The sequence below is a fragment of the Convolutriloba macropyga genome, chromosome 9, assembly GCF_964194025.1.
Source record: "Convolutriloba macropyga chromosome 9, txConMacr16.3, whole genome shotgun sequence".
NCBI classification, from domain to species: domain Eukaryota; kingdom Metazoa; phylum Xenacoelomorpha; order Acoela; family Convolutidae; genus Convolutriloba; species Convolutriloba macropyga.
This window is the reverse complement of record NC_134476.1, coordinates 37,539,363-37,565,711: the sequence shown is the minus strand read 5'-3', so window position 1 is coordinate 37,565,711 and position 26,349 is coordinate 37,539,363. Positions and strand designations below refer to the sequence as shown.

The 26,349-nt window shown below is 39.3% G+C and overlaps 1 protein-coding gene across 1 annotated transcript in view; it reads left to right on the top strand.

Annotated features, from left to right (window-relative positions):
• The window catches only part of LOC142345766 (thimet oligopeptidase-like), a 112,677-nt gene that overhangs the window by 52,327 nt on the left and 34,001 nt on the right, over positions 1 to 26,349 (top strand). Inside the window, exons 2-5 of the mRNA XM_075398083.1 lie at positions 14,755 to 14,903; positions 24,698 to 24,914; positions 25,205 to 25,405; positions 25,951 to 26,153. Coding sequence (XP_075254198.1) covers positions 14,781 to 14,903; positions 24,698 to 24,914; positions 25,205 to 25,405; positions 25,951 to 26,153 — 744 coding nt within the window. The 5' untranslated portion in view covers positions 14,755 to 14,780. The remainder of the gene's footprint in view (positions 1 to 14,754; positions 14,904 to 24,697; positions 24,915 to 25,204; positions 25,406 to 25,950; positions 26,154 to 26,349) is intronic.

Below are 26,349 nucleotides of genomic sequence, written 5' to 3'. Positions count from 1 at the left end.
GGCTTCAGAAAAAGCAGAGGATGCGCCGATCAACTCTTTGCCCTGCGTCAAATAATAGAGAAATCAATGGCGTTTCAATTGGATATTAGCTTTTGTTTCATAGCGGCATTCGATTCTGTCGATCGTGAGCAGATGTACCAGATAATGAAACACTATGGTCTTCCGCAAAAAGTGATAAACATCATAAGAAACAGCTATGATGGATTCAAATGTCGAGTCAAAGCCGAAGGTGAGAAAGGACGCTTATTTGATGTCAGAACGGGCGTTAGGCAGGGTGATGTGTGGTCCCCAATCCTATTCGGCCTTGTCATCAACTACATTTTGGCTAACTCGGTGCATGGAGGATTAGACATTGGGAGATTGGTGGCTGACTTAGATTTTGCTGATGATGTTGCTCTCGTGGGGGTCTCAGACAGTGAGGTGTAAGAAAACCTACATCGAATCGAGGCCCTTGCGGAAGCCGCTGGTCTGAAGATTAATGTGGCCAAAACAAAGAATATGGGCGTAAAATGCGACAGCCCAAATGTTGTTGCAGCGCCTAATATCCAACAGAACGTGGAGATACTCACTGGAACACATAAAGGCAAACTAGGACTCCTGGCAGAGACATCTAGCCAGTCACGACTAACCATTAGCACGGAGGTGCTGCTGGGAACGAAAAAGAAAGCGGGCTGGTTCGAAACACAAGATGGCCGGAAGCTAAGATTGAAAAGCTTAGCGGTGGCTAAGCCAGCGTTGGTAGCTTCACAACAACAATCTGCGGTAGCAGATTCAGAGTCGCTAGAAAATGAGAGTCGGTCAGTGGTGGCTGACCAAGAGTCTTTAAGATGTCAGAATTGTCAGCGGCAATTCAGTACAGTTACCGGACGCAAAGTGCACCAAACAAGATTCTGCAAAGCCGGTTTGTCAAAGAATGTCGTCGACAAGTCAAAGTTCGAGCAACTAGAGGCGAGCCTTACCTGTGACAAGTGTGAAAGAAAGTTCAAAACAGTCAATGGCCGAAAAGTTCACCAATCGAGATACTGTGGCAAACCTAAAGCAGTTGCCACACGCGTGTTTTCCTGCAAAGTACAAGATGTTCTCGGAAACGAGTTTGAAAACATAGAAGCGTTCAATTATCTCGGATCATATGTCAGCCTCAAGCAAGGAGACCTGCAGGAAGTCAATTGCAAACTTGCAGAAGGTAGACAACGGTTTGCTAACTTCCAAAATCTCTGGAAGAGCAAGCAGGTCAGTGTGCACCTCAAGTGCAATTTGTACAAAGCACTCGTTTTATCAGCCGTGCTGTACAGCTCAGAGACTTGGACTCTTTCGAAATTAATGGAGAGAAAACTTGAGAGTTTCCACTGTGGTTGTCTTCGGAGAATTCTACGGGTGTCATATCTGGAGAAAGCAACGAACGAAGAAATTATGTCAAGATCACGAATGCCCCAACTATCCACGATGATCATGCTCAAACGGATAAAATGGTACGGACACATCCAGAGAATGGAACCAGGAAGATTAGCCCGCAGTGCCTTCGATTGGGACCCGCCCGATCAATACGTCCATGCTAGACGCGCTCCTGGGGGGCAACGGAAAACGTGGATGAGTCAAATCGAAGGAGACTGTGTACGAAACAAAGTATCGTTCACCAGATTGCAGGAGAAAGCAGCAACCGGGTCAAAGAATGCCTTCAACAATTTTGTCGTACAGCACTTCACAGAATAACCAAACAAATAACTCTTCTTGTTTTGTTTGTATTTGTTGCCAACCGTGCCTTTTTTTCATATTTGGAATTAAAGTGTTGAAACAGTAGTAGTAGTAGTAGTAGTAGTAGTAGTAGTAGTAGTAGTAGTAGTAGTAGTAGTAGTAGTAGTAGTAGTAGTAGTAGTAGTAGTAGTAGTAGTAGTAGTAGTAGTAGTAGCAGCAGCAGCAGTATTATTATTATTATTATTATTAGTAGTAGTAGTAGTAGTAGTAGTAGTAGTAGTAGTAGTAGTAGTAGTAGTAGTAGTAGTAGTAGTAGTAGTAGTAGTAGTAGTAGTAGTAGTAGTAGTAGTAGTAGTAGTAGTAGTAGTAGTAGTAGTAGTAGTAGTAGTAGTAGTAGTAGTAGTAGTAGTAGTAGTAGTAGTAGTAGTAGTAGTAGTAGTAGTAGTAGTAGTAGTAGTAGTAGTAGTAGTAGTAGTAGTAGTAGTAGTAGTAGTAGTAGTAGTAGTAGTAGTAGTAGTAGTAGTAGTAGTAGTAGTAGTAGTAGTAGTAGTAGTAGTAGTAGTAGTAGTAGTAGTAGTAGTAGTAGTAGTAGTAGTAGTAGTAGTAGTAGTAGTAGTAGTAGTAGTAGTAGTAGTAGTAGTAGTAGTAGTAGTAGTAGTAGTAGTAGTAGTAGTAGTAGTAGTAGTAGTAGTAGTAGTAGTAGTAGTAGTAGTAGTAGTAGTAGTAGTAGTAGTAGTAGTAGTAGTAGTAGTAGTAGTAGTAGTAGTAGTAGTAGTAGTAGTAGTAGTAGTAGTAGTAGTAGTAGTAGTAGTAGTAGTAGTAGTAGTAGTAGTAGTAGTAGTAGTAGTAGTAGTAGTAGTAGTAGTAGTAGTAGTAGTAGTAGTAGTAGTAGTAGTAGTAGTAGTAGTAGTAGTAGTAGTAGTAGTAGTAGTAGTAGTAGTAGTAGTAGTAGTAGTAGTAGTAGTAGTAGTAGTAGTAGTAGTAGTAGTAGTAGTAGTAGTAGTAGTAGTAGTAGTAGTAGTAGTAGTAGTAGTAGTAGTAGTAGTAGTAGTAGTAGTAGTAGTAGTAGTAGTAGTAGTAGTAGTAGTAGTAGTAGTAGTAGTAGTAGTAGTAGTAGTAGTAGTAGTAGTAGTAGTAGTAGTAGTAGTAGTAGTAGTAGTAGTAGTAGTAGTAGTAGTAGTAGTAGTAGTAGTAGTAGTAGTAGTAGTAGTAGTAGTAGTAGTAGTAGTAGTAGTAGTAGTAGTAGTAGTAGTAGTAGTAGTAGTAGTAGTAGTAGTAGTAGTAGTAGTAGTAGTAGTAGTAGTAGTAGTAGTAGTAGTAGTAGTAGTAGTAGTAGTAGTAGTAGTAGTAGTAGTAGTAGTAGTAGTAGTAGTAGTAGTAGTAGTAGTAGTAGTAGTAGTAGTAGTAGTAGTAGTAGTAGTAGTAGTAGTAGTAGTAGTAGTAGTAGTAGTAGTAGTAGTAGTAGTAGTAGTAGTAGTAGTAGTAGTAGTAGTAGTAGTAGTAGTAGTAGTAGTAGTAGTAGTAGTAGTAGTAGTAGTAGTAGTAGTAGTAGTAGTAGTAGTAGTAGTAGTAGTAGTAGTAGTAGTAGTAGTAGTAGTAGTAGTAGTAGTAGTAGTAGTAGTAGTAGTAGTAGTAGTAGTAGTAGTAGTAGTAGTAGTAGTAGTAGTAGTAGTAGTAGTAGTAGTAGTAGTAGTAGTAGTAGTAGTAGTAGTAGTAGTAGTAGTAGTAGTAGTAGTAGTAGTAGTAGTAGTAGTAGTAGTAGTAGTAGTAGTAGTAGTAGTAGTAGTAGTAGTAGTAGTAGTAGTAGTAGTAGTAGTAGTAGTAGTAGTAGTAGTAGTAGTAGTAGTAGTAGTAGTAGTAGTAGTAGTAGTAGTAGTAGTAGTAGTAGTAGTAGTAGTAGTAGTAGTAGTAGTAGTAGTAGTAGTAGTAGTAGTAGTAGTAGTAGTAGTAGTAGTAGTAGTAGTAGTAGTAGTAGTAGTAGTAGTAGTAGTAGTAGTAGTAGTAGTAGTAGTAGTAGTAGTAGTAGTAGTAGTAGTAGTAGTAGTAGTAGTAGTAGTAGTAGTAGTAGTAGTAGTAGTAGTAGTAGTAGTAGTAGTAGTAGTAGTAGTAGTAGTAGTAGTAGTAGTAGTAGTAGTAGTAGTAGTAGTAGTAGTAGTAGTAGTAGTAGTAGTAGTAGTAGTAGTAGTAGTAGTAGTAGTAGTAGTAGTAGTAGTAGTAGTAGTAGTAGTAGTAGTAGTAGTAGTAGTAGTAGTAGTAGTAGTAGTAGTAGTAGTAGTAGTAGTAGTAGTAGTAGTAGTAGTAGTAGTAGTAGTAGTAGTAGTAGTAGTAGTAGTAGTAGTAGTAGTAGTAGTAGTAATAGTCGTAGTAGTAGTAGTAGTAGTAGTAGTAGTAGTAGTAGTAGTAGTAGTAGTAGTAGTAGTAGTAGTAGTAGTAGGGGGACAAAATCCAACCTCACCTCCACGTGGTGTCCCCTGGGGGTAGGTCATGTGCTGCGGCTCTACGCTCACATGGTCGAGCTAACGAGGCACTGGTCTTCTAGTTTGTGGCGCAACTAGTCGTATCTCAGCCTTCAAACACCAAAGCAATGAGTACAATCAACCATGGCCCCGAGTCCCGGGTAAGGGGTGCTAAGAATCTCCCGAGGAACCAACTCAGAATTGCAACTTTAAACGTCAGAACACTGACCCAAGCCGGATCTCTAGAGGCTTTGAAAATGGATCTGGCGCGATACAAGTTGGATATTCTGGGAGTGCAGGAGACGAGATTGCAGGAGCAAGAAATTGATCTCGGAGACCACAAGCTCTACCTGTCTGACTCGTGGTTGTCTGGTGTAAAGTCGAGACAAGGAGGAGTGGGCGTTGCTGTAAAGAAGTCATTGATAAACAGCATCGTAGAACAAGTGGCTCTAAGTGAACGTATTTGCTACGTCAAGTTCGCGGCTCAGAGGAGAGCCAATCTAGCTGTTGTTGTCTGCTACGCACCTACGAATGAAGCTAGTCTCCAAGAGAAGGATTTGTTTTGGAGTCAACTTTCAGACCTAGTTTCCAGTTTCAAACATAGGGAGCGTATTTGTGTCATCGGTGACCTCAATGCAGAGCCTGGACACCAGTTGAATGACACCATGAGCTGCAGAGGCCCGTTTGGAATGGGTGAAGAAAATGAAAACTCTGAAAAGTTGTTATCATTTTGCACTTCACACAAATTGCTCGTAGGTGGTACATGGTTCCAGCATCGACAAGTGCATCGGTACACCTTCAACCCTCCCGATCCGAGTTGTCGAAAAAAGGAACTGGATCACATTCTGTTTGCAGAGAGATACAGAGGATGTCTGACGAATGTGAGGTCCAGAAGAGGGAAAACCACAATTACCGATCACGAACTGGTCATTGCGGAAGTATCTATGAAACTTTTGTCTAAAAAGTCATGCTTCACGCCCAGAATCAGTTCTGCAAAGCTGCAAGATGAAACAACGCGTGACTTATTCACGCAGGAGGTCAAGTTACATCTTGATAAGAGCGGCGATTTCGAGAATACAGAGCAGTCTTGGGACAATTTTCGAAAAGCCCTGAACCAAGCAGCAGTGAAATGCCTCCTGCCGGACAAGCGAGTGAACAAACCTTGGATTTCTCCAGATTCTCTGGAACTTATCCGGAAACGAGCTGATCTGCAGTTGAAGAAACACAGCAGCGCGGTGGCGTTGTTAGAGTTCACAAACTGCTGTAAGGAAGTCAGAAAAGCTCTACGTGCAGACAAACGGGCATGGCTTGAACGCAAAGGCCAAGAAGTACAAAGCTTTGCGGACAGAGGCAACCTGAAGGAGGTTTTTGGGGCATCACAGCAGATTTGCCGAAACTGGAGTCCCCAGTTGACCAAATTAGTTTCAAGCACTGGCGTCAACTTACGGACGAAAGAGGAACGACTTGAACGCTGGACGGAACATTTTAGTCAACTCCTGAATCCCTCAACATCCAGTTGCAGTACGAGATTGGATCCCGAAGAAGCAGCTGAAAGCTTGTCGATTGACCTGAGCCCAATTCGATTTGAAGAAGTGCTTGAAGCTGTCCGCAGGTTGAAGAATGGCAAGGCAAGTGGACCCGATAACATTTCCTGTGAGATGTTGAAAGCACACAAGGGTATTGTCGAGTGGCTCTGGGACATCATAGATAAGTGTTGGTCGACGGAAGTTCTGCCCGATGACTGGAAGGTAGCAGAAATTGTCCCATTATACAAGAGTAAAGGAAAGAGGTCAGAGTGTTCGAACCACCGAGGGATCTCTCTATTGTCAGTACCAGGCAAAGTGTTCGCTTCCGTTATTCTCAATCGATGCAAAGATTCAGTGGATCGCGTCTTAAGGGAAGAGCAGTGCGGCTTCAGAAAAAGCAGAGGATGCGCCGATCAACTCTTTGCCCTGCGTCAAATAATAGAGAAATCAATGGGGTTTCAATTGGATATTAGCTTTTGTTTCATAGACTTTCGAGCGGCATTCGATTCTGTCGATCGTGAGCAGATGTACCAGATAATGAAACACTATGGTCTGCCGCAAAAAGTGATAAACATCATAAGAAACAGCTATGATGGATTCAAATGTCGAGTCAAAGCCGAAGGTGAGAAGGGACGCTTATTTGATGTCAGAACAGGCGTTAGGCAGGGTGATGTGTGGTCCCCAATCCTATTCGGCCTTGTCATCAACTACATTTTAGCTAACTCGGTGCATGGAGGATTAGACATTGGGAGATTGGTGGCTGACTTAGATTTTGCTGATGATGTTGCTCTCGTGGGGGTCTCGTGGGGGTAGTAGTAGTAGTAGTAGTAGTAGTAGTAGTAATAGTAAAAGTAGTAGCAGTAGTAGTAGTAGTAGTAGCAGTAGTATTAGAAGTAGTAGTAGTAGTAGTAGTAGTAGTAGTAGTAGAAGTAGTAGTAGTAGTAGTAGTAGTAGTAGTAGTAGTAGTAGTAGTAGTAGTAGTAGTAGTAGTAGTAGTAGTAGTAGTAGTAGTAGTTTGTTCACTCGCTTGTCCGGAAGGAGGCATTTCACTGCTGCTTGGTTCAGGGCTTTTCGAAAATTGTCCCAAGACTGCTCTGTATTCTCGAAATCGCCGCTCTTATCAAGATGTAACTTGACCTCCTGCGTGAATAAGTCACCCGTTGTTTCATCTTGCAGCTTTGCAGAACTGATTCTGGGCGTGAAACATGGCTTTTTAGACAAAAGTTTCATAGATACTTCCGCAATGACCAGTTCATGATCGGTAATTGTGGTTTTCCTTCTTCTGGTCCTCACATTCGTCAGACATCCTCTGTATCTCTCTGCAAACAGAATGTGATCCAGCATCTTTTTCCGACAACTCGGATCGGGAGGGTTGTAGGTGTACCGATGCACTTGTCGATGCTGGAACCATGTACCACCTACGAGCAATTTGTGTGAAGTGCAAAATGATAACAACTTTTCCGAGTTTTCATTTTCTTCACCCATTCCAAACGGGCCTCTGCAGCTCATGGTGTCATTCAACTGGTGTCCAGGCTCTGCATTGAGGTCACCGATGACACAAATACGCTCCCTATGTTTGAAGCTGGAAACTAGGTCTGAAAGTTGACTCCAAAACAAATCCTTCTCTTGGAGACTAGCTTCATTCGTAGGTGCGTAGCAGACAACAACAGCTAGATTGGCTCTCCTCCGAGCCGCGAACTTGACGTAGCAAATACGTTCACTTAGAGCCACTTGTTCTACGATGCTGTTTATCAATGACTTCTTTACAGCAACGCCCACTCCTCCTTGTCTCGACTTTACACCAGACAACCACAAGTCAGACAGGTAGAGCTTGTGGTCTCCGAGATCAATTTCTTGCTCCTGCAATCTCGTCTCCTGCACTCCCAGAATATCCAACTTGTATTGCGCCAGATCCATCGCCAGAAACAAAGAATATGGGCGTAAAATGCGACAGCCCAAATGTTGTTGCAGTGCCTAGTATCCAACAGAACGTGGAGATCCTCACTGGAACACATAAAGGCAAACTAGGACTCCTGGCAGAGACATCTAGCCAGTCACGACTAACCATCAGCACGGAGGTGCTGCTGGGAACGAAAACGAAAGCGGGCTGGTTCGAAACACAAGATGGCCGGAAGCTAAGATTGAAAAGCTTAGCGGTGGCTAAGCCAGCGTTGGTAGATTCACAACAACAATCTGCGGTAGCAGATTCAGAGTCGCTAGAAAATGAGAGTCGGTCAGTGGTGGCTGACCAAGAGTCTTTACGATATCAGAATTGTCAGCGGCAATTCAGTACAGTTACCGGACGCAAAGTGCACCAAACAAGATTCTGCAAAGCCGGTTTGTCAAAAAATGTCGTCGACAAGTCAAAGTTCGAGCAACTAGAGGCGAGCCTTACCTGTGACAAGTGTGAAAGAAAGTTCAAAACAGTCAATGGCCGAAAAGTACACCAATCGAGTTACTGTGGCAAACCTAAAGCAGTTGCCACACGCGTGTATTCCTGCAAAGTACAAGATGTTCTCGGAAACGAGTTTGAAAACATAGAAGCGTTCAAGTATCTCGGATCATATGTCAGCCTCAAGCATGGAGACCTGCAGGAAGTCAATTGCAAACTTGCAGAAGGTAGACAACGGTTTGCTAACTTCCAAAATCTCTGGAAGAGCAAGCAGCTCAGCGTGCACCTCAAGTGCAATTTGTACAAAGCACTCGTTTTATCAGCCGTGTTGTACAGCTCAGAGACTTGGACTCTTTCGAAATTAATGGAGAGAAAACTTGAGAGTTTCCACTGTGGTTGTCTTCGGAGAATTCTACGTGTGTCATATCTGGAGAAAGCAACGAACGAAGAAATTATGTCAAGATCACGAATGCCCCAACTATCCACGATGATCATGCTCAAACGGATAAAATGGTACGGACACATCCAGAGAATGGAACCAGGAAGATTAGCCCGCAGTGCCTTCGATTGGGACCCGACCGATCAATACGTCCATGCTAGACGCGCTCCTGGGGGGCAACGGAAAACGTGGATGAGTCAAATCGAAGGAGACTGTGTACGAAACAAAGTATCGTTCACCAGATTGCAGGAGAAAGCAGCAACCGGGTCAAAGAATGCCTTCAACAATTTTGTCGTACAGCACTTCACAGAATAACCAAACAAATAACTCTTCTTGTTTTTGTATTTGTTGCCAACGGTGCCTTTATTTCATATTTGGAATTAAAGTGTTGAAACAGTAGTAGTAGTAGTAGTAGTAGTAGTAGTAGTAGTAGTAGTAGTAGTAGTAGTAGTAGTAGTAGTAGTATTAGTAGTAGTAGTAATAGTAATAGTAGTAGTAGTAGTAGTAGTAGTAGTAGTAGTAGTAGTAGTAGTAGTATTAGAAGTAGTAGTAGTAGTAGTAGTAGTAGTAGTAGTAGTAGTAGTAGTAGTAGTAGTAGTATTAGAAGTAGTAGTAGTAGTAGTAGTAGTAGTAGTAGTAGTAGTAGTAGTAGTAGTAATAGTAATAGTAGAGCTTCTGTACTTGTTTTTCTTGCGACAGTTTATATAACAATTTGGCGAAGTCCACGTAAAGGACGTAAAAGCGAAGTCCACGTAGAGGGCAAAGATTCTCAGTGTTTTCTTCGATTCAAATTTTCCAAAGGTCTCGTCGAAGTAAAATAGCTGCACCACAACTGATCTCATTGAGATGTCCGCATTGCACTTCGTCGAATTAATGTATTTGACATGAAACTTCATCAACTTGACATCATATCCGCATCCAAATGCGAAAAACGTGTTATTATTTATTTATGTTTTTAATATTATTTCTAATGAAAACTCTGATTCTTGTATGCATCAAAAATCAAGGTCAGGACATTGGAAAGCATTGACCCTCAGGCAAACGCGTAAATTACGAGCAACACTTCAACGAGGAAATAAGGGTGAAAATAATAGTATATAAATAGTGTGTGTAAAAAGTGTATCTGATAATAAACGCTGAGTTAGCCGAAGAGTAAATGTTTTTGATTGTAGAATCTGACTCTGATAATAGACAATTTTTGGTTTTTAGTACTTGCCCAATTTTTTTTGATGTTATTTAAAAACGTTCAGATTTTCATTATTCCAACTTCCAATTGAGCCAGACCTTTATTTACTCAGGAAAACTGGACAGTTAGTTATTGAATATGAGTGAATTTATCGGATATACAGTTTGCAATGTAAATATAATTTGAACTGAAAAAAAAGTCGAAAATTGTTTCTTAACTCATTGCATAGAATTGGGTAAATTTAGTCAAAGAATAGGGTGGACTTTTTGTAAATCATTTTGTTATAAGCATTAATATTTAGTCAAACTGACACGGAGCGCGAAATTCGAAAACGTTCGGTTTCAAAGCATTTCATTTTTAATTGACAATTCCTTTTTTCTGCAAAAAATAGAGTTCACAAAAATTAAACGGAAAAATGACACATCCCGTCAGCGTTTAAAATCTTGAAACTAACATGGCTGTTCAAAAATTTCATTGTCAGAATGAGAGATCAGCCGTTAAAAGAAAATTTTTGTTTTTATCACACGCTTAATGTGAGGAATTTAGATGTAAGTTTTAAAGGCAAAATGTTTTCATTCGTGTTGTGTGATTTTAGTTATATATAAACCTTTCAGTTTGTGCCTTCAGTTTGATTCATACTTTGTATGTTTTCAGATTGTTGTCTGAAAAAAGCTTTGACGCTAACGTGTTTTCCTGAGAGTACACTATTATTTACTCAGACAACTATGAAATTCCAGCCATCGGAACTGCCCACCAATCCGACATCTGACGAATGGGCATGGTGGAAGAAATGCTTCACTGACGGACTGGCCATCAACAAGATTACAAAAGACGCGCATCATTTGACGTTCCTACGATCTTACGCGGGGCCTGAATTATTCTCTATACTAGATGGAGCGACATTATTTACAAAAGGTTTGGAAATACATGATAGACAATTCCAGAAACTTTCTTGGGTTATTTTTGCACGTCATCAAGTACTGTCGTCTAAGCAATGAGATGATGAATTTGTATAAGATTTTTTCAAGAGATTGCGATTACTGGTTGAAAAATGCGAATATAGCGACCTTACGATCCAAGAGCAAACGGACCTACTATTACGTAATGGCTTGGTAACAGGTCTACGAAGCGATATTATCAGGGCAAAGTTACTGGAGCTAAACGATGCGGAAGTGCCACTTGGTAAATGCAAATGCTTGGCTACCGCAATTGAAATGTCTACCGACTTCTCTCGTTCTTTTGTTGCTTCAGGATCTAGCACCTCGGATTCCAGCACAAGTAGTATTGCTGCAAATTATGACAAATGAGACAAAACACAACGTGGCAAGAAAAAGGAGTTTTCCCCGACTAAGTGCTCGTTCTGTGGGCAAAAGACACATTCGCGGTTCAAATGTCCTGCGAAAAATAAATCCTGTCTGAAATGCAACAAGACCGGCCCTTAGGCTGTGGTCTGCAGATCAGCAACGGCCGCAATTCAACCAGAAGAAATTCCAGAAGAAGAAGCATTTTCGTCAGTAATCCTGATGTTTGCCACGAATAGCCATGGACTTTCACGAATTTTTTGAACAGATCGGTCTTGGTGAAGAATGCGTTGAGGTTAAGGCACTCAATGATCCCGGATCAACAATATCATTTATTACTGAGAGTTTTTGGGATTCACAAAGTTTGGATGTTAGAAAGTCGAAGAGAAGTTCTTGGTTGGCTAACAAAGATGAACTCGAAATTGTTGGTTTTTGTGATATACTATTGACAATCCAAAACAAGTATTACGCAGTTAAACTCGCTTTGGTTAAATCTCTCATTTGTTAATACAAATGAGAGATTTAACCACAGCGAGTTTAACTGCGTAATACTTGTTTATTACTGAGAGTTTTTGGGATTCACAAAGTTTGGATGTTAGAAAGTCGAAGAGAAGTTCTTGCTTGGCTAACAAAGATGAACTCAAAATTGTTGGTTTTTGTGATATACTATTGACAATCCAAAACAAGTATTACGCAGTTAAACTCGCTGTGGTTAAATCTCTCATTTGATCATTGGCTTAGATGTTTTATCCCAACCTAGCACGGTTCCCCTTCACTTCGGGGGCAAGGAGGACACAATTGATTTTAGTGTCCTAGCGGCACATTTGTCAGAACCCGTATGTTCATTTCCCAAAAAGAATATTGAGCCACCAATTATTTTCGATGTTTCTGTCTATTCAGCAAGGCCTATCACTACCAAGTCCATATGGTGCAAACCCGCAGATCAGGAGTTCATGAAGACCGAAGTTGCGCAAATGTTTATAGAGGGAATAATCGAGCCTTCCACATCCCCCTGGAGAGCACAATAGCTTTTTCCTCTCGAAGCTTATCCAAGTCCGAAAAGGTCTACTCGTCCGTAGAGAAGGAAGCCTTACCAATAGTAGAGTCTTTTTGGAAGTATGACAATTTACTGAAGACTTATCGGGTTCTGGTTAAGATTGATATGCGCAGTGTTGCTTTCATATTTGCTGATGATAAATCCAAAGTCAAAAATGAGAAACTCATGCGATGGAGACTTGAACTTGACGTGTTTCGACATGATATCTCATATATGTCGGCTGTAGATAACGTGGGGGTCGATGCTTTGTCACGGATTGCGGCTATTGGCTCTTCTCCAAGAATACCAAAGCTACTCGATCTACACTCTAATTTAGCTCACCCTGGAATTACTCGCATGTGGAATTATGTACGCCGACACAATTTGCCGTTTTCACATGAAGACATCAAGACTTTTTATAAGACCGGCGAAGTTTGTTGCGTAACCAAACCGCGTTTCGTTATGTCCATGAATAGAAAATGAGTTTCAGCTCTAAAAGTATTCGAGCGCCTTGCTCTTGATATAATGGGACCTAAACCGCCGTCTCCGTGCACTGGTATCTGCTTCATGCTAGCCGTTACTGACGAATACAGCAGATTCCCGTTTGCATTCCCACTTCGATCGATCACAACGACAACTGTTATTTCATGACTTCGTCATCTTTTCAGCGTTTTTGGTTATCCGTCTTTTATCCAAACTTGTCGAGGAAAACAGTTCCGTTCAAATGAGGTTCAGCACTTTTGCCAATAAAACGGGATTGCTCAGTCACAAACTACGCCCTATCAACCAGTAGGGAACGGTCAGTGTGAAAGAATGAAGGGAACGATTTGGAAGGCCGTTTATTGTCTTTAAGAATCTCGCAAAAACCCTCCAGTCACTGGGAAAGTGTGTTATGCGAAGCATTATCTGCTATTCGTGCATTTTTGTGCACGGCGACGAATGAAACCCCTCATGATAGACTGTCCCAGTTCCAGTGGAGTGAAGGATTTCGCTATTACATGCCGGCGTGGATAAGAGCAGGCGCCAATGCTCTGCTACGTAACTTTGTGCGAAATAAGTCTGAGCCATTAGTGACGAAAGTGAAACTTATTGGGCTTGTCGGCCATGAAGTGGTATGTATTGAATACGCAGATGGCCACCGAAGCACTGTGTCAACCTCAGATCTGGCGCCGACGTCATATTCTTTGAACCCGTTTATTGACTTTGAGTATGACGAATCTGAGAACCATTTTGCAGAGTAACCACCTATTCAAGAAAATTCTATGATTCCGGTATCTTTCAACCCACAGTTTTTGCCCATTCCATCCTCTGTTCACGATGAGGTCATGGAACCGTCTTCTGATAGTCCGATTATCCGTTCAAGCCGCTCTGTCGAAGAAGCGTCTCAGGGGAGTCACTTTTCCAACTCACAAATCGCGGATTCTCCTGTTAAACCGACTATGGTGCGCAGCCCTGACGCCAAACCGTCGGGACGCCCATCTCGTCAGCGAAAGGCTCCTGGTCACTTGAAGGACTATATCTGAGCAGAGGAGACTGCTCTGTGATTTCAGTTGTATATAAACCTTTCAGTTTGTGCCTTCAGTTTGATTCATACTTTTTATGTTTTCAGATTGTTGTTTGAGTAAAGCTTTGACGCTAACGTGTTTTCCTGAGAGTACACTACAATTCGTTACATAAAACATTTCGTTCTGTATTTCTGTAAACTAAATTATTCTCATTAGTTTAAGAGAAAAGCACAGTGATGATTTTGAAAGCTGTTCGTGTATAAATACACTGGTCAGTAAGGTTTAGGGATTTGGCATTGGAAGAAACTTTCCTGAAAAGCTCTCCAATTACTTGAAAAACAGAAAGCCATATGCAAAAGTTGATGCAGGCAGCTCGCAAACGACAAGTAACAAGCGGAGTGCCTCAATGATTTCTACTTGGCCTTTTACCAGTAAAACTTCAATCCAATATTGACTGAATAGATTTATGGTGATAAGAGAACCAGATTAAATTAAATGAGAACAAATATTCCCTTTTCCCTATAAAAAAGAAAGCAACAATAATCTTACTCTAAACGGCAAACAACTCGATTAAAAAATGAACAGAAAAAATTAAGTGTGGCAAAATCAACCAAACTTATCTCTAATTCTAATTGGGAATAGCGGTGCACAAAAGCCTGGAAAACGTACTATTTCTAGGAACGAAACGTTTCTACAGAGTCCCTTGTCAAAAGAAATTGAAATGAATATGCCGGCAATGTTTTACCAGTAATAAGTTAAACTTATGGTCTTTTGTGCAAACAAAACAAATGAAGGTTCTTGAAAGTTCAGCACAAAGCTACAAAATGGATTTTGAATCATTGGGGCTTTAATTATAAAACCAGACTGGAAAAGCCCAAGATCTTACCACTTTTAATATATTTGAAAGTGGTAAACTTTTTCAACTGAGGTTTTCAGCTTCATGACGTCCTTCTTTTACTGTCTTTTCTCAAAGGGAATTTGGCATCGATCACCAATGAGAGTAAAATCAGAGGAAAATAGGCGCATAACATAATTGGGGGGGGGGGGGTGGAGGGAGGGGGCAAATGCAGCAGATCCTAAGGCTCCTTGTCTTTTTGTTTTCACAAATGAGAAATGTTTTGTGCTAGGTGACATTTTTTTGCTGCGATAAGGGGCTCTAAAGTGGGGGGTGCACAACAACCCCCCCTAGTGCTCTAAAATGTTTCTTAATGAATTTTCAGAAAGTTGCTGCGAGAGTCTTGAAAAGAATGGCCTCCAATATCCGTTTAAACTTCAATTTGTCTACCTCAGAAATCAGGGCGCAATGTGATGATGTGATCAAAGCTGACCGTCTAGTTCTAGACGAAATCGCTGGGTTGTCAGCAGAAATGGTATGCCGATGTTTTTATAAATGTAACTGTGGATGTTAGTTTATGGGCTTCATCATCTTTGCGGATGTTTCTATTGATACTATTGATAGCCAAAACGAATATAGGGTTTTAAACCGGAATTACTATGTGTTCAGTCGATGTTTTGGATCTATTCTGTTTCGCCCCCCCAGCTTAGTGGGAATATATGTTTTTTGGCTCCCAGGCGCACGTGCATTATTTTAACATAGTAACGTGCTATATGACAACACATGTTTTGCAGGGGGTCATTTTCTTGGTTTTTATCAATGACCTTCCCAAGTGCTCCATGTCAGACTCTTTTGGTCACGCTGATGATTTCAAGATAGTTGGAACCAACCCAGTGGCAATAAATATTGACATATGGAGGATCTGGAAATGGTGCCAAAGTAATCTCATAGAAATCAATTTATCAAAAAGTAAATGCTTGTGGTTGAAGGGCGTCGGCACAGTCCGCTTGCCTAATGAAAGACCTAGGAGTAGTTGTAGCCGACAATCTTACATGGGCCACTCATTCTCACTCAAAAGGCTTTAAACGCTCTTTACTCTATCAAGAGAAACCTTTCTTTGGCAAATTACTCAAACAGGAAGAACTCGTATGTCAGTTATATTGTTCCAGTTATCACTTACGGCTCAAGTGTGGAAACCAGGCCAAGCTGAACTCAGTATTATTGAAAGCGTACAGAAGAAAGCAGCAAATTGGATTACAGGTGCCAAAGTTCCTTACAAAGAACAGCTCTGAAACTCAATTTACTTCCTTTATCCTTATACCGTGAGCTACATGTCGTGTTGTTATTTGCAAAAAATTTAACGGGGAAAGTTGATTTAAACTGGAAACTTTATGCATCAATGACAGAGCCAGGTACAACTCGACACCAAACGACTCGTAACTTCATCTGTCAACAACCAAAACTCAGGAAATGTGAATCCGACTATTGGTATAGGGCCTGCCACCTTGCGAACACCTTCAACGAGTTCTCCAAATACGATATCCTTCTTCAAATACGATATCTTCAGGATGTTTTACGATGAAAACAACACGTGCTCTTGGCGAATTTTGTGTGGGTGCAACAACTGCAAGAACGTGAAAAAACTGAATTTTGTTATCTAATTAACTGAACTACACAAACTGGGGTTAATGTATAACCCTTGGATTTATACCTAAATTCTGTTTTATTATTATTATTATTAATATTATTATTATTATTATTATCATCATTATTATAAAAAAACACTGGGGGCGGGGAAACAGAAAAGATCCGACGAAAGCAAAGCAAGAGAAAGTTTTTGGGGTCTTTACCATTATAGCGCCCCAGCTTAGTGGTGATAAAGTATAGCCCCATCAAAATGTTACTATTCGAATATTATACCGTTATTAATAGCCGCACAGCGATAGCTGGGGCTATTTTTGGGCCTCTCTTGGTTTTTACGACTCGAAGAGGAGTATTGAGATTCTACAAGTTTTTTTTTAGCAGAAAGCAAGTTTGTTCATGACTTGAATTTTGACTTTTTTCTGTTCGAGCTTTTACCTCAGTTTTTGATTGTTGACTTTTGTTTTCGAAAATTGAACTTTAACTGTAGCTTCGTTTGTAATGTATTGTAATTTGGAACTGCTGGTAATGTTCAAGGTGAAGAGGTCATTTTGAGATTTTTTGTTCCTATATAAGTAATCCCTAATTATCTAAGCTACACCGCACGAACCCCACCACCACCTATCTACCCCCCCCCCCCCAACACCTACGTACCCCCCCCCCCACCGCCCCCGCAATCCCGCCTCACCAACTTACCCCCCAAACTACCCCTACCCCCTCCCTTCACCTAGCTACCCCCAGCACTACCCAGCTCCCCAACCTATCTACCCACACACCCACCTACCTACCCCCGCCCCAACTCCCCCCTTACCTACCCCTACCCCCAAACTACCCCTTCCCTTCACCTAACTATCCCCACCTACCCCCCCCCCCAAACTACCCCAGCACTACCCACCTCCCCAACTTATCTACCCACCCACCCTACAGCTCCCCCCGCACTTAAAAAATTGTCGGCATTTTTAAGACACTTTAATGTGGTTTGTCGGGCTACTTAAGTTTTTTTCCTCTTGTTTGCCAATTTCTATCACCATCTGCATGTTAGTGTCAAACAGTTTTCGGAGCGTAACCAGAAAAAGGGCGTCCCTGCCAACCTACTACTCATCCCATACTGTGCATACTTTGAATAAACTGACAACTAGCAAGAGGAAGTATCATTCTGGTCATTGTCGTGCGGAACCTTGAGGACACCCTTGGAATTGGACAAGGTGCTCTACATATCTGGGAAAGTTACTTCCAACCAAGATTCTTGCTTCAAATCATCGAAAGCTTTGAGGATAAAAATCTTCCCCATCCAATGTTTTCCGGTACATCGAAATGCGGTTCTTGGATTGAAGTTGCAAATGCTTTCAATGATTTTTTGCTTCGAATTTCAACACGAACTCGTAAGGATCTCGGAGTTTATGTCAATAGAAATTTAAAATGGAACATGCACACTCAATGTAAAGTCAGTAACAGCCGCAGAGCTTTCTACAAGCCTAAAAATACTATACCTTGGAGCACTCCATCACATATCAAGTACAAGCTCTACGTCGCCTATGTTGTTCCCATACTCCTCTATAGTTCTCAATTCTGTTGCTTTTCACTTGAAGGCCTCAGGGTTTTCGGTAATATCTAGAAACTCTTCTCACACAAAATCCTACCAATGGCCTTTTATGCAAGTTGAGGATTGCCGACTCTTCATTCTCTTGGCCCAAAGGAAGCTATTGAGCGACTTGTGATAATGTTGAAGTTTTATCTCTTGGTGTGACGAGAAGATGGAGAAACAGGTTCAAACTCAAACGTAAAGTAGCCCCTGGATCTTTCTACGAACGGTCCATCAACATGATCAACTTTTTCTATCGTCATGGGATAATCGACGATGACTCTTTCAAGATCAACAAGATTGTTGAACTTTTTGAATCCATCATCCCCTGTTTCAATCCCTGTTATCGATGCTCATGGTTTAATTGTTTCAATTGCCCCACATGTACGAGGTTTGTAAATGTTAAATAGTAGAAATGATTTTCATAGATTTTTAGTTATTGGCCCTTAATCGGGGATTAAGTCTTTCTCTCTCTCTCTATTTTGATGTTCTGATTTCAGTAAGGTTAGGTTAGAGATTATACTGCATGACGATTTGAGTCGTTTCCGGTTTTTTACCGGCTATGTTTTTTTATTTCATCGTCGCGATTTTTGTTACGACCATATGACGTCACAAACACTTCAAATCTGCTTTTGTTCATTCGTTCATGCAATTTTAACTGAAATGCATATGTGACGTCATTTTTCGCTCTTAGTGGAGCGAGTTTTTTGTTCATTCGCGTGAATAAATTTTTGGTCACACTTGACTTACCTCACTCTCAAAAATGACTTCCTCACTTTGAAATTGACTTTTATTTACTTCAATTCAAAGAGATAAGGTCAAATGGGTGTGTGTCACTCTAAATGAAGGTTATTTGAGAGCAGCTTATAGAGGCAGCAAAAACTAATACTGATTTTTATACAAAATAAATAACGATTTTTTTTGTCTGTCTTTACTGTTTTTTGAAGACTGCAGATCTACAAAGCTATTGCAGGTATTTTCTGGCAATCTGCCAGCTACGTTCAAAATCAACACATCCAGACTGTGAGTCTCGTGAAAATTCTTATACATTCATTCTCTTGAGCATCTAAGAACACGCTTGACCGCTTTTCAATGACCCTTTCCGGGATTTTCAACAAACGAACTTAGAGCATTAGCAGCAAAACAAGTATCAGGTCTGCTTGACAGAGCTAGTTAGTAGACAAGCTATCAGACTTCAGAAATTAGTTTATTCTAAGTTGCTCCTCTCCCGAGGACAGTCTTTTTTGGAAATTTTGAAATTTTCCTCTAATGCCGTTCCAATTGGTTTACAGTCACTCATTTCGAAAGTTTTAAAATTTTGAAATCTGTCATAAACATTTTAAGAGGCCACAAACTATGTCTACCCACAAACGAAGAATACCAACTATTTTTTGTCCGGATTGTTGATAAACAAGCATTCGTCAAGAATTGATTTAGTAAAATTTGTTTTATCAAAGAACTTTTCAAAGTTAAAAACCAGTTTCTTCCACACTGCTTCACACCATACAAACTCTTTTTTAATATACAAACAAACGGTTTTCCATTTTCATCTGAACGTTCAAAATTCAAGTTGTTTAATGACTATATCTTGTTCAATTGGAGCATTTATATAAGCGGTTTTATGTCCGTTTGTTTCAATTGTTAATGGCTGGAGATAGCCAGACTCGTGTAAGCCACCTGGTGGATGTTTCTTGTAAGAAAAGTTTATTTTAATTTTTTCGCCGAAGATCAATACAATTGTTTGCAATAAAACGAGCGTTATAGCGATGCCATATACTTCCTCTTAGTTTTTCATCACTTTTCATCAAAAATCAAATATTTTTTTCAACCAAGGAATCTTATTCGTTCATTGCCTCAAGCGAATTTGAAGTTTCCAAAGCCTCAAAATTAATTTCTGGAAAGCAAAGTCTCAACAGCTAGTTGGCTCAAAAAAGAAACTTCAATTGAATCATTATCAATGCATTAGAATAATTTTGAATTAGTTTGAAGTGAAATTCCTTTCTCATTAAATCTTACGTGTCTCGACTTTGGAATTTTGGGCAAGTCTTTCGTCTTCAAACACCGTCAAATAGGCTTAACTATTATCAGAGCTTTCAAGAAGAATTCCCCTTGTTTGATCTAATTTTTACTAATTTGTTTTTCAACATGCGTAAATACAACAACCAAAAGTTTTGACAATAGATAAATCGTTTTTCTTTGTATATCTTTTCAAAAGATGGTTTTTCAATAGCTGAATGCAAAAGCATGTGTTACGTAAAATTCCATGTTCAAAGCACAGGTCCACTTTTTCCCAAGCAAGCGTAATTCAAGAAACTAAAGTTCCCCAATTTCTTCAAAATCAAGACTGTGAGTCTCGTGAAAATTCTTATACATTCATTCTCTTGAGCATCTAAGAACACGCTTGACCGCTTTTCAATGACCCTCTCCGGGATTTTCAACAAACGAACTTAGAGCATTAGCAGCAAAACAAGTATCAGGTCTGCTTGACAGAGCTAGTTAGTAGACAAGCTATCAGACTTCAGAAATTAGTTTATTCTAAGTTGCTCCTCTCCCGAGGACAGTCTTTTTTGTCAGCATTAAAGCATTTTTCTTTTTTCTGTTTTCCGTCTTCTAACATTATGTTTTGAACATCTCTGCTTTTCCTGTCACCAACCCATATGTCTCATACTCAATTCATAAATGATTGTTTTGCATATTTATTTCAGATTCTGGTTCGATGCAGAGTACCAATCAATTCAACTAATTTCTTCAGCTAATATATTCAACATTCCAAATAATCCAACCGTTTTACAATCCTACTTATAATCCAATTGCAGTATTTAATCAACTTCTACAAACAATACTACTTTTTCAGGAAGTTACTGTATAAAATTGTATCCAATGACAATCTAGCAATTTAATCTCTTTCAAATTCAATCAAATATATTCGGTGAGAAATTGTGTGAGAATTTTTTCATGACAACCAGGAAATTTTTTCTACACAAACAATCCATTTTCAGTTTCAAAACAAATGTTAAACTTTTTTAAAAACGAGTTGAAGTTGTTCACTAAAAGAGAAGTCAATACGAAGGTCAAGTTCTGCCACACATTAATTTTTTGAGTTATCAGCTACGAATAAAGCATCTTTTTCAGTTCATCATTATTTTTTCTGGAGAACTCAGCGTCTGCTTTTCATAATTTTTAAAAACGAGTTGAAGTTGTTCACTAAAAGAGAAGTCAATACGAAGGTCAAGTTCTGCCACACATTAATTTTTTGAGTTATCAGCTACGAATAAAGCATCTTTTTCAGTTCATCATTATTTTTTCTGGAGAACTCAGCGTCTGCTTTTCATAATTTTTAAAAACGAGTTGAAGTTGTTCACTAAAAGAGAAGTCAATACGAAGGTCAAGTTTTGCCAGACATTAATTTTTTGAGTTATCAGCTACGAATAAAGCATCTTTTTCAGTTCATCATTATTTTTGCTGGAGAACTCAGCGTCTGCTTTTCATAGATAGAAATGTTTTTGCACTGTCAATTATACCAGTAAACGTTTCATCCAGACAAGCAAAAGTACTTTTTTAGTCATATAATTTGTTGCACAAGAGTTTCAACACGATACTCGCTTGAGAAGAAGCTAAAATTATCCTCTGAAACTAAGTTTTTAATTTCTTTTAATATTTTTTGTTCATTTTTCTTGGCTTAGGATTCAAATTTTTTGCTCGTAAAACATTTGTTGGAGATGTTTAACTTTTGTTGCATTTATAACATTTATTTTCGAAAAAGAATTTAAGTGTTTTGATTTCGGTCTTGCTGAACTACAGAATTTTTGCAATGTCTCTTTTTGGTTACTATTATACGTTAAGAAAATGTATTCTGATTTCTTTCTCTTTTGCTCCGCTCTCACTTTCAAAATTAATCGAATCGCGATAATTTCATGGGAATCAGGGTTAATTTCATCCAAGGTTTTATCTCGTCCATGTTCTACCAGCGTGCAAAAGTTCACAAGGAATCCTTTCAAAAGTATTGAGACAAAAAATTGTTTCAATTTTTGACTCCCAGAATTCAAAAGCTTTAGCTGCATGTCCTCTACTCTAATATACTCCTTATATTTGTTACTGTTTTTTTCTAAATTTGTTAAATCAGATATCAATTTTTGCAAACGTAGTGTTTCAGGACTTTTAAACCTCTTACACAACACTTCACAAGCTTCATACATGTTTCCCTTTTTGATTCACAAAATTAAAACTGATTTCTTGTCGTTACTGGAGTATTTCATACCAAATTGCCATCTGTTCATCAAAAATCTCTTCTATTGGCTTAAAAATGTTTTTAAGAGGCTCGCCCTCTTAACTTAGATATGTTTTATATCCTACAGTACCGCCAAGAGTTTTATTCAACTTGAAATTTTACGTTTGTGCTTCAAATTGTTCAGGAAAAGACAGTCATCTTTACCACTTAAGAAAAAGTTTTCAATCATTTTGCTATTCATACTTAATGTTATTTGTGTTAGAAAAACTTCTTTACTTGAGCCTCAAGAATTTCACCTACAAAAAATTGAAACCTAAAAGATTTTTTAAACAATCTAAACTTTAAAGCAAAACCTAAACCAAGACGTTGCGCTTCAAATTGCGCTTCAAATTGCGCTCGAAGACGTTGCGCTTTACGTTTGTGCTTCAAATTGTTCAGGAAAAGACAGTCATCTTTACCACTTAAGAAAAAGTTTTCAATCATTTTGCTATTCATACTTAATGTTATTTGTGTTAGAAAAACTTCTTTACTTGAGACTCAAGAGTTTCACCTACAAAAAATTGAAACCTAAAAGATTTTTTAAACAATCTAAACATTAAAGCAAAACCTAAACCAAGACGTTGCTGGCACACAAATTTTTACTTACCAAACAGGATCTTACTTAAACAAAACTACTCTTTTCATTTAGAGCTTTCTTTCCTTAAATTAAAGAACCTGCCAGTAAAGTTGTTGAACAAAATGTATTTACTAGAGAGCAGTATTTTTGAAGAATGGAAAACTAAATGAGAAAAATTGTCTGCTTAGTATAAAAGGTTTAAAAATGTAATTTCCGTGACAAAGTTGGAGTGGACGTTGACCAGTTTGGCCACTGGCTCCCCAACTGCAACTATGCACTATGAGGACGGATCCTCCAGATATTTTCTGAGACACTGTCTTACAAATTCCGCTCAAGCATGGGCCAAACTTCGCAATGTTCTTGAGGCAAGCCTGCTCTCCATTCCATGTTTTACAATGCTCTTACTGTGATTAATCACATAGAAATTTTGCATGTTTTATATGATCTACAAAATGTTACATGCTCTGCCGGAGTTCCGACCAACATTGCTCTTACAGATCTGTTTTATAGATTGAGTTACCTTTTAAGCACCAGACTTTCAATCGACCTTTTGATTTTTGTTTTCACTCGATCGTTTGTTTGTTTTGTTAAGTTACGATTGGCGTTCACACACCCGTTATCAAGCTTGACGCGCACTCGAATCGTTAACTTTGTTAATATTAACCATAAAATATAATCAACAGTTTCAATAATCACAATTCTCTATCTATCAAGGACACAGCCTCTCTCAACAAAGGCAATCTCTCGGTCTCAACAAATTTTGTTTGTTAGTCATTTCCTATATCTCTGAATGGTTTCATAATTGTTTCATAAACTTTCGATTGAGTGGTTGTTTCCCCGAGGAAAATAAAGGACTGGCTTCATTAATTTTTACAACTCTTTTCTCTAAATCGATATCTTTGCAGAAGATCAAGTTTCTAAATAACTTATGAGTAGTGCTATTAGTGCTGTTCATCTGGGTTTTTCAGATGTTTGATAGTTTGTTCTGGATGTTTCGACTCATCGAATTTGAGCCAATTCTTTGGACCATGTCAAGATTTTTGTTATGACGTCATGCTCACTTCAAATCGACTCTTTTGTTCCTTCCTAATGCAGTTTTTAGACTGAGAAGTAAGCTTTCAGAGCTCCTGATGCTAATTTTTCAGCGTGAGGTAATAAAGAGAGTGAACTCGCAATCTACGTGCGAAAGTTTTTAAGGGAGTCATTGGTTTTAAATTGATCCGTTCGTTTCGTGGGATAACCATAAAGCTTTCGAAAGATTGGGTGAGCTGGGAATGACTTTCAAATTCTCGGGAAATCCCAATTATCAAATTCTGTTCATCTGCATATTTATGAAGACATTTTGGTGTCCGAGGGTTTTCTGGGTTTTTTGTAGACTTCCATTCGGTCTAGATTGATATCATTGTTTAGATTTCTTATTTAGAGTATTTTTCTAGTCCAAAACAAAACGTTATGTCGCTGGTTATGTGCAGTTTCTAAAGAATCAGTTTTGGGGTCTTTCACCATTATAGCACCCCTCCTGAAAATAGCCCCGTTATGGGATAATTGCCATGATTGGGAGTCAATACGTTATATGACCACCAAGCTGGGATCGATGCTGTAATGGGAAAGACCCTAGTTTTCTTTGATCATCCTACCGTCCCGAATTTGAACTCGATTGCGCTTTTGCTCAATTAATAGCGCTCTTGCGCTTTTGTTCTAGAACATTCTTTCGATTTGACTTCCCGAATGCGTGATCTAACTTGCTTTTATTCAGAAGGTAAGTCTGTTGCTCAAACAAAACCAGTTGTGAAATCGGACGTTAGAATGTTAAAAGTCAAGCAAGCACGCGGGTGGCCGGGTTTCGAACACCTCCTTAGCCGGAATTTTGCTTCCATAAAAATTATCTACGCTAGAGCCCCTCTGAAATAAATTACTCTGCCTGTCGTTCGACAGCGATTTATCTGACGCTTGTAGACTTATGTTCATTTTCTCTAATTTTTGTCAAATAGTTTTATCTCGTTGGAATATGACGGAAGTTTAACCGAATCATGTGGTACTGGAGAAAAATGCAAATGCATAGAGAGGGAAGAATATGGGTTGAGTATAACCGGTGCAAGATTGTTGTGACATAATTGGCGCCAATTTGTGGTCACGAAAGGAAAAACAGACCCATTCTAAAAAATAAATCAGTAAAGCATGGTCTCTACTGCCCTGCTTAATGAATTCTGCTGGCTAATTAGGATTTCTGGGCAGCTGAATAAAGTTGTTTTGGTTATTTAGTTGACGAAGGAAGCGGTTTTGGTGCGGCTATCGGAACATTCGGCCAGGCAGAATCCAATAGAGAACAACCTGGATTTCCTGCACCACATCCACCCTCAAGAAGATATTAGAGATGCAAGCACAGAGGCTGACAAGAGAATGTCAGAACACCACGTGGAAATGCAAATGAGAAAGGATGTCTTCGACAATCTCAGAAAGTTTCAACAATCTTCCGAAGGTCAGATAGATACTAAAAGTTCAAGTTGAAGCTAATTTTTTTTTAGCTTTTTGTGAAATCAAAAATTGATTAATCGGGGAAATGGTTTGTCAGTAGAAAACAATTTTGAACGCTATTGTAAGGGTTCTATACTGATCGCAATTTAGCGAGTGTTGGCATCAAAGGTTTTTTCTTAATTTTTTCTCTTTGTGTTATTCGTTTTGATGCAAAGCATTTTTGTAACTTTTTTTAACTTCTCGGTGAGTTATTTCAGAAATATTATGTATCTGATGGAGTCGTGTTATTGGCAGGTGCTAAATTAGACGGACAGTCGAAGAGATTGATAGACCGACTGGTGAAGAACGGCCTACGCAGTGGTCTACATCTAGAAGAATCGGTGAGAAATGAGATCAAAGCTATCAAGAAACGACTCAGTGATATATCAATAGACTTCCAGAAGAACGTCAACGATGAGAACACGACCTTTCTGCTAACTGACGAGCAGCTCAAAGGTCACTTTTCCTTTCTATCTCCTTTCCTTAAACAGGTTTCAGAATTTAATGTTCTTGAGAAATATGGTGTAATCGGATAATTGGTGAAGAATGTTATTAGACCAAATGGTTGAACAGTACCTGCCTAAACCAGCTAGAGGTAGAAATATTAATTAATGGGATCTAAATATAGGTAAGCAATTATTATCGGCATGATCGTGTTGTATCGGTTGAAATTAGTGTGGTCGCGTATATTTATTAAGGTTAATATTTAGTAAAAAAAAAGTTGATGGCCGGTGCTGGGTCGGTGTTAAACAAAGAAATGACGTAAAATTTGTGGTGAATAGCAACGAAAACAAATAATTCTCACCGCAATGTGACCGCATCTTTTAAGCGTAAAAAGTGGTTAATTTTGTAAGAATTGCGTTGAATCTACTGCTGGAATCCCATTATTATTATTAGTATTCAACGGGACCTTAACATTTAACAGTATTAACATTTAAAGAGAACAATGTGTTCATGAACAAAGCAGTTCTGTTAAACATGGTTCTTTTGTTTCATATTAGGTGTCCCGAGGGACTTTCTGGACGCCCGTAGGCAAGAGGATGGCAAGTACCTAATCACTCTGAAGTATCCGGACTACTTTCCAGTGCAAAAGAAGTGTGTCCTCCCAGAAACACGCAAAATGCTCCAAACTGCCTTCGATTCCAGATGCAAAGACCTCAATGCCAAACTGTTAGAGGAAGCCGCTGCGCTTAGAGCTCGACAGGTGTGATAATATATTAGGCAATAATATTTTTAAGGCGTAATTTTTTTTACCTCAGTCGAATTGTATCAGTCGCATCAAATTATTGTGATTAGACTCGTGACGTCAATAGGTATATGTTCTCTCGCTATGCCTTCACGAAGCTTACCAGTTTGTGGATTTGCTGAAAAATTGAAATTTTATCAATTATCCCTTGTCA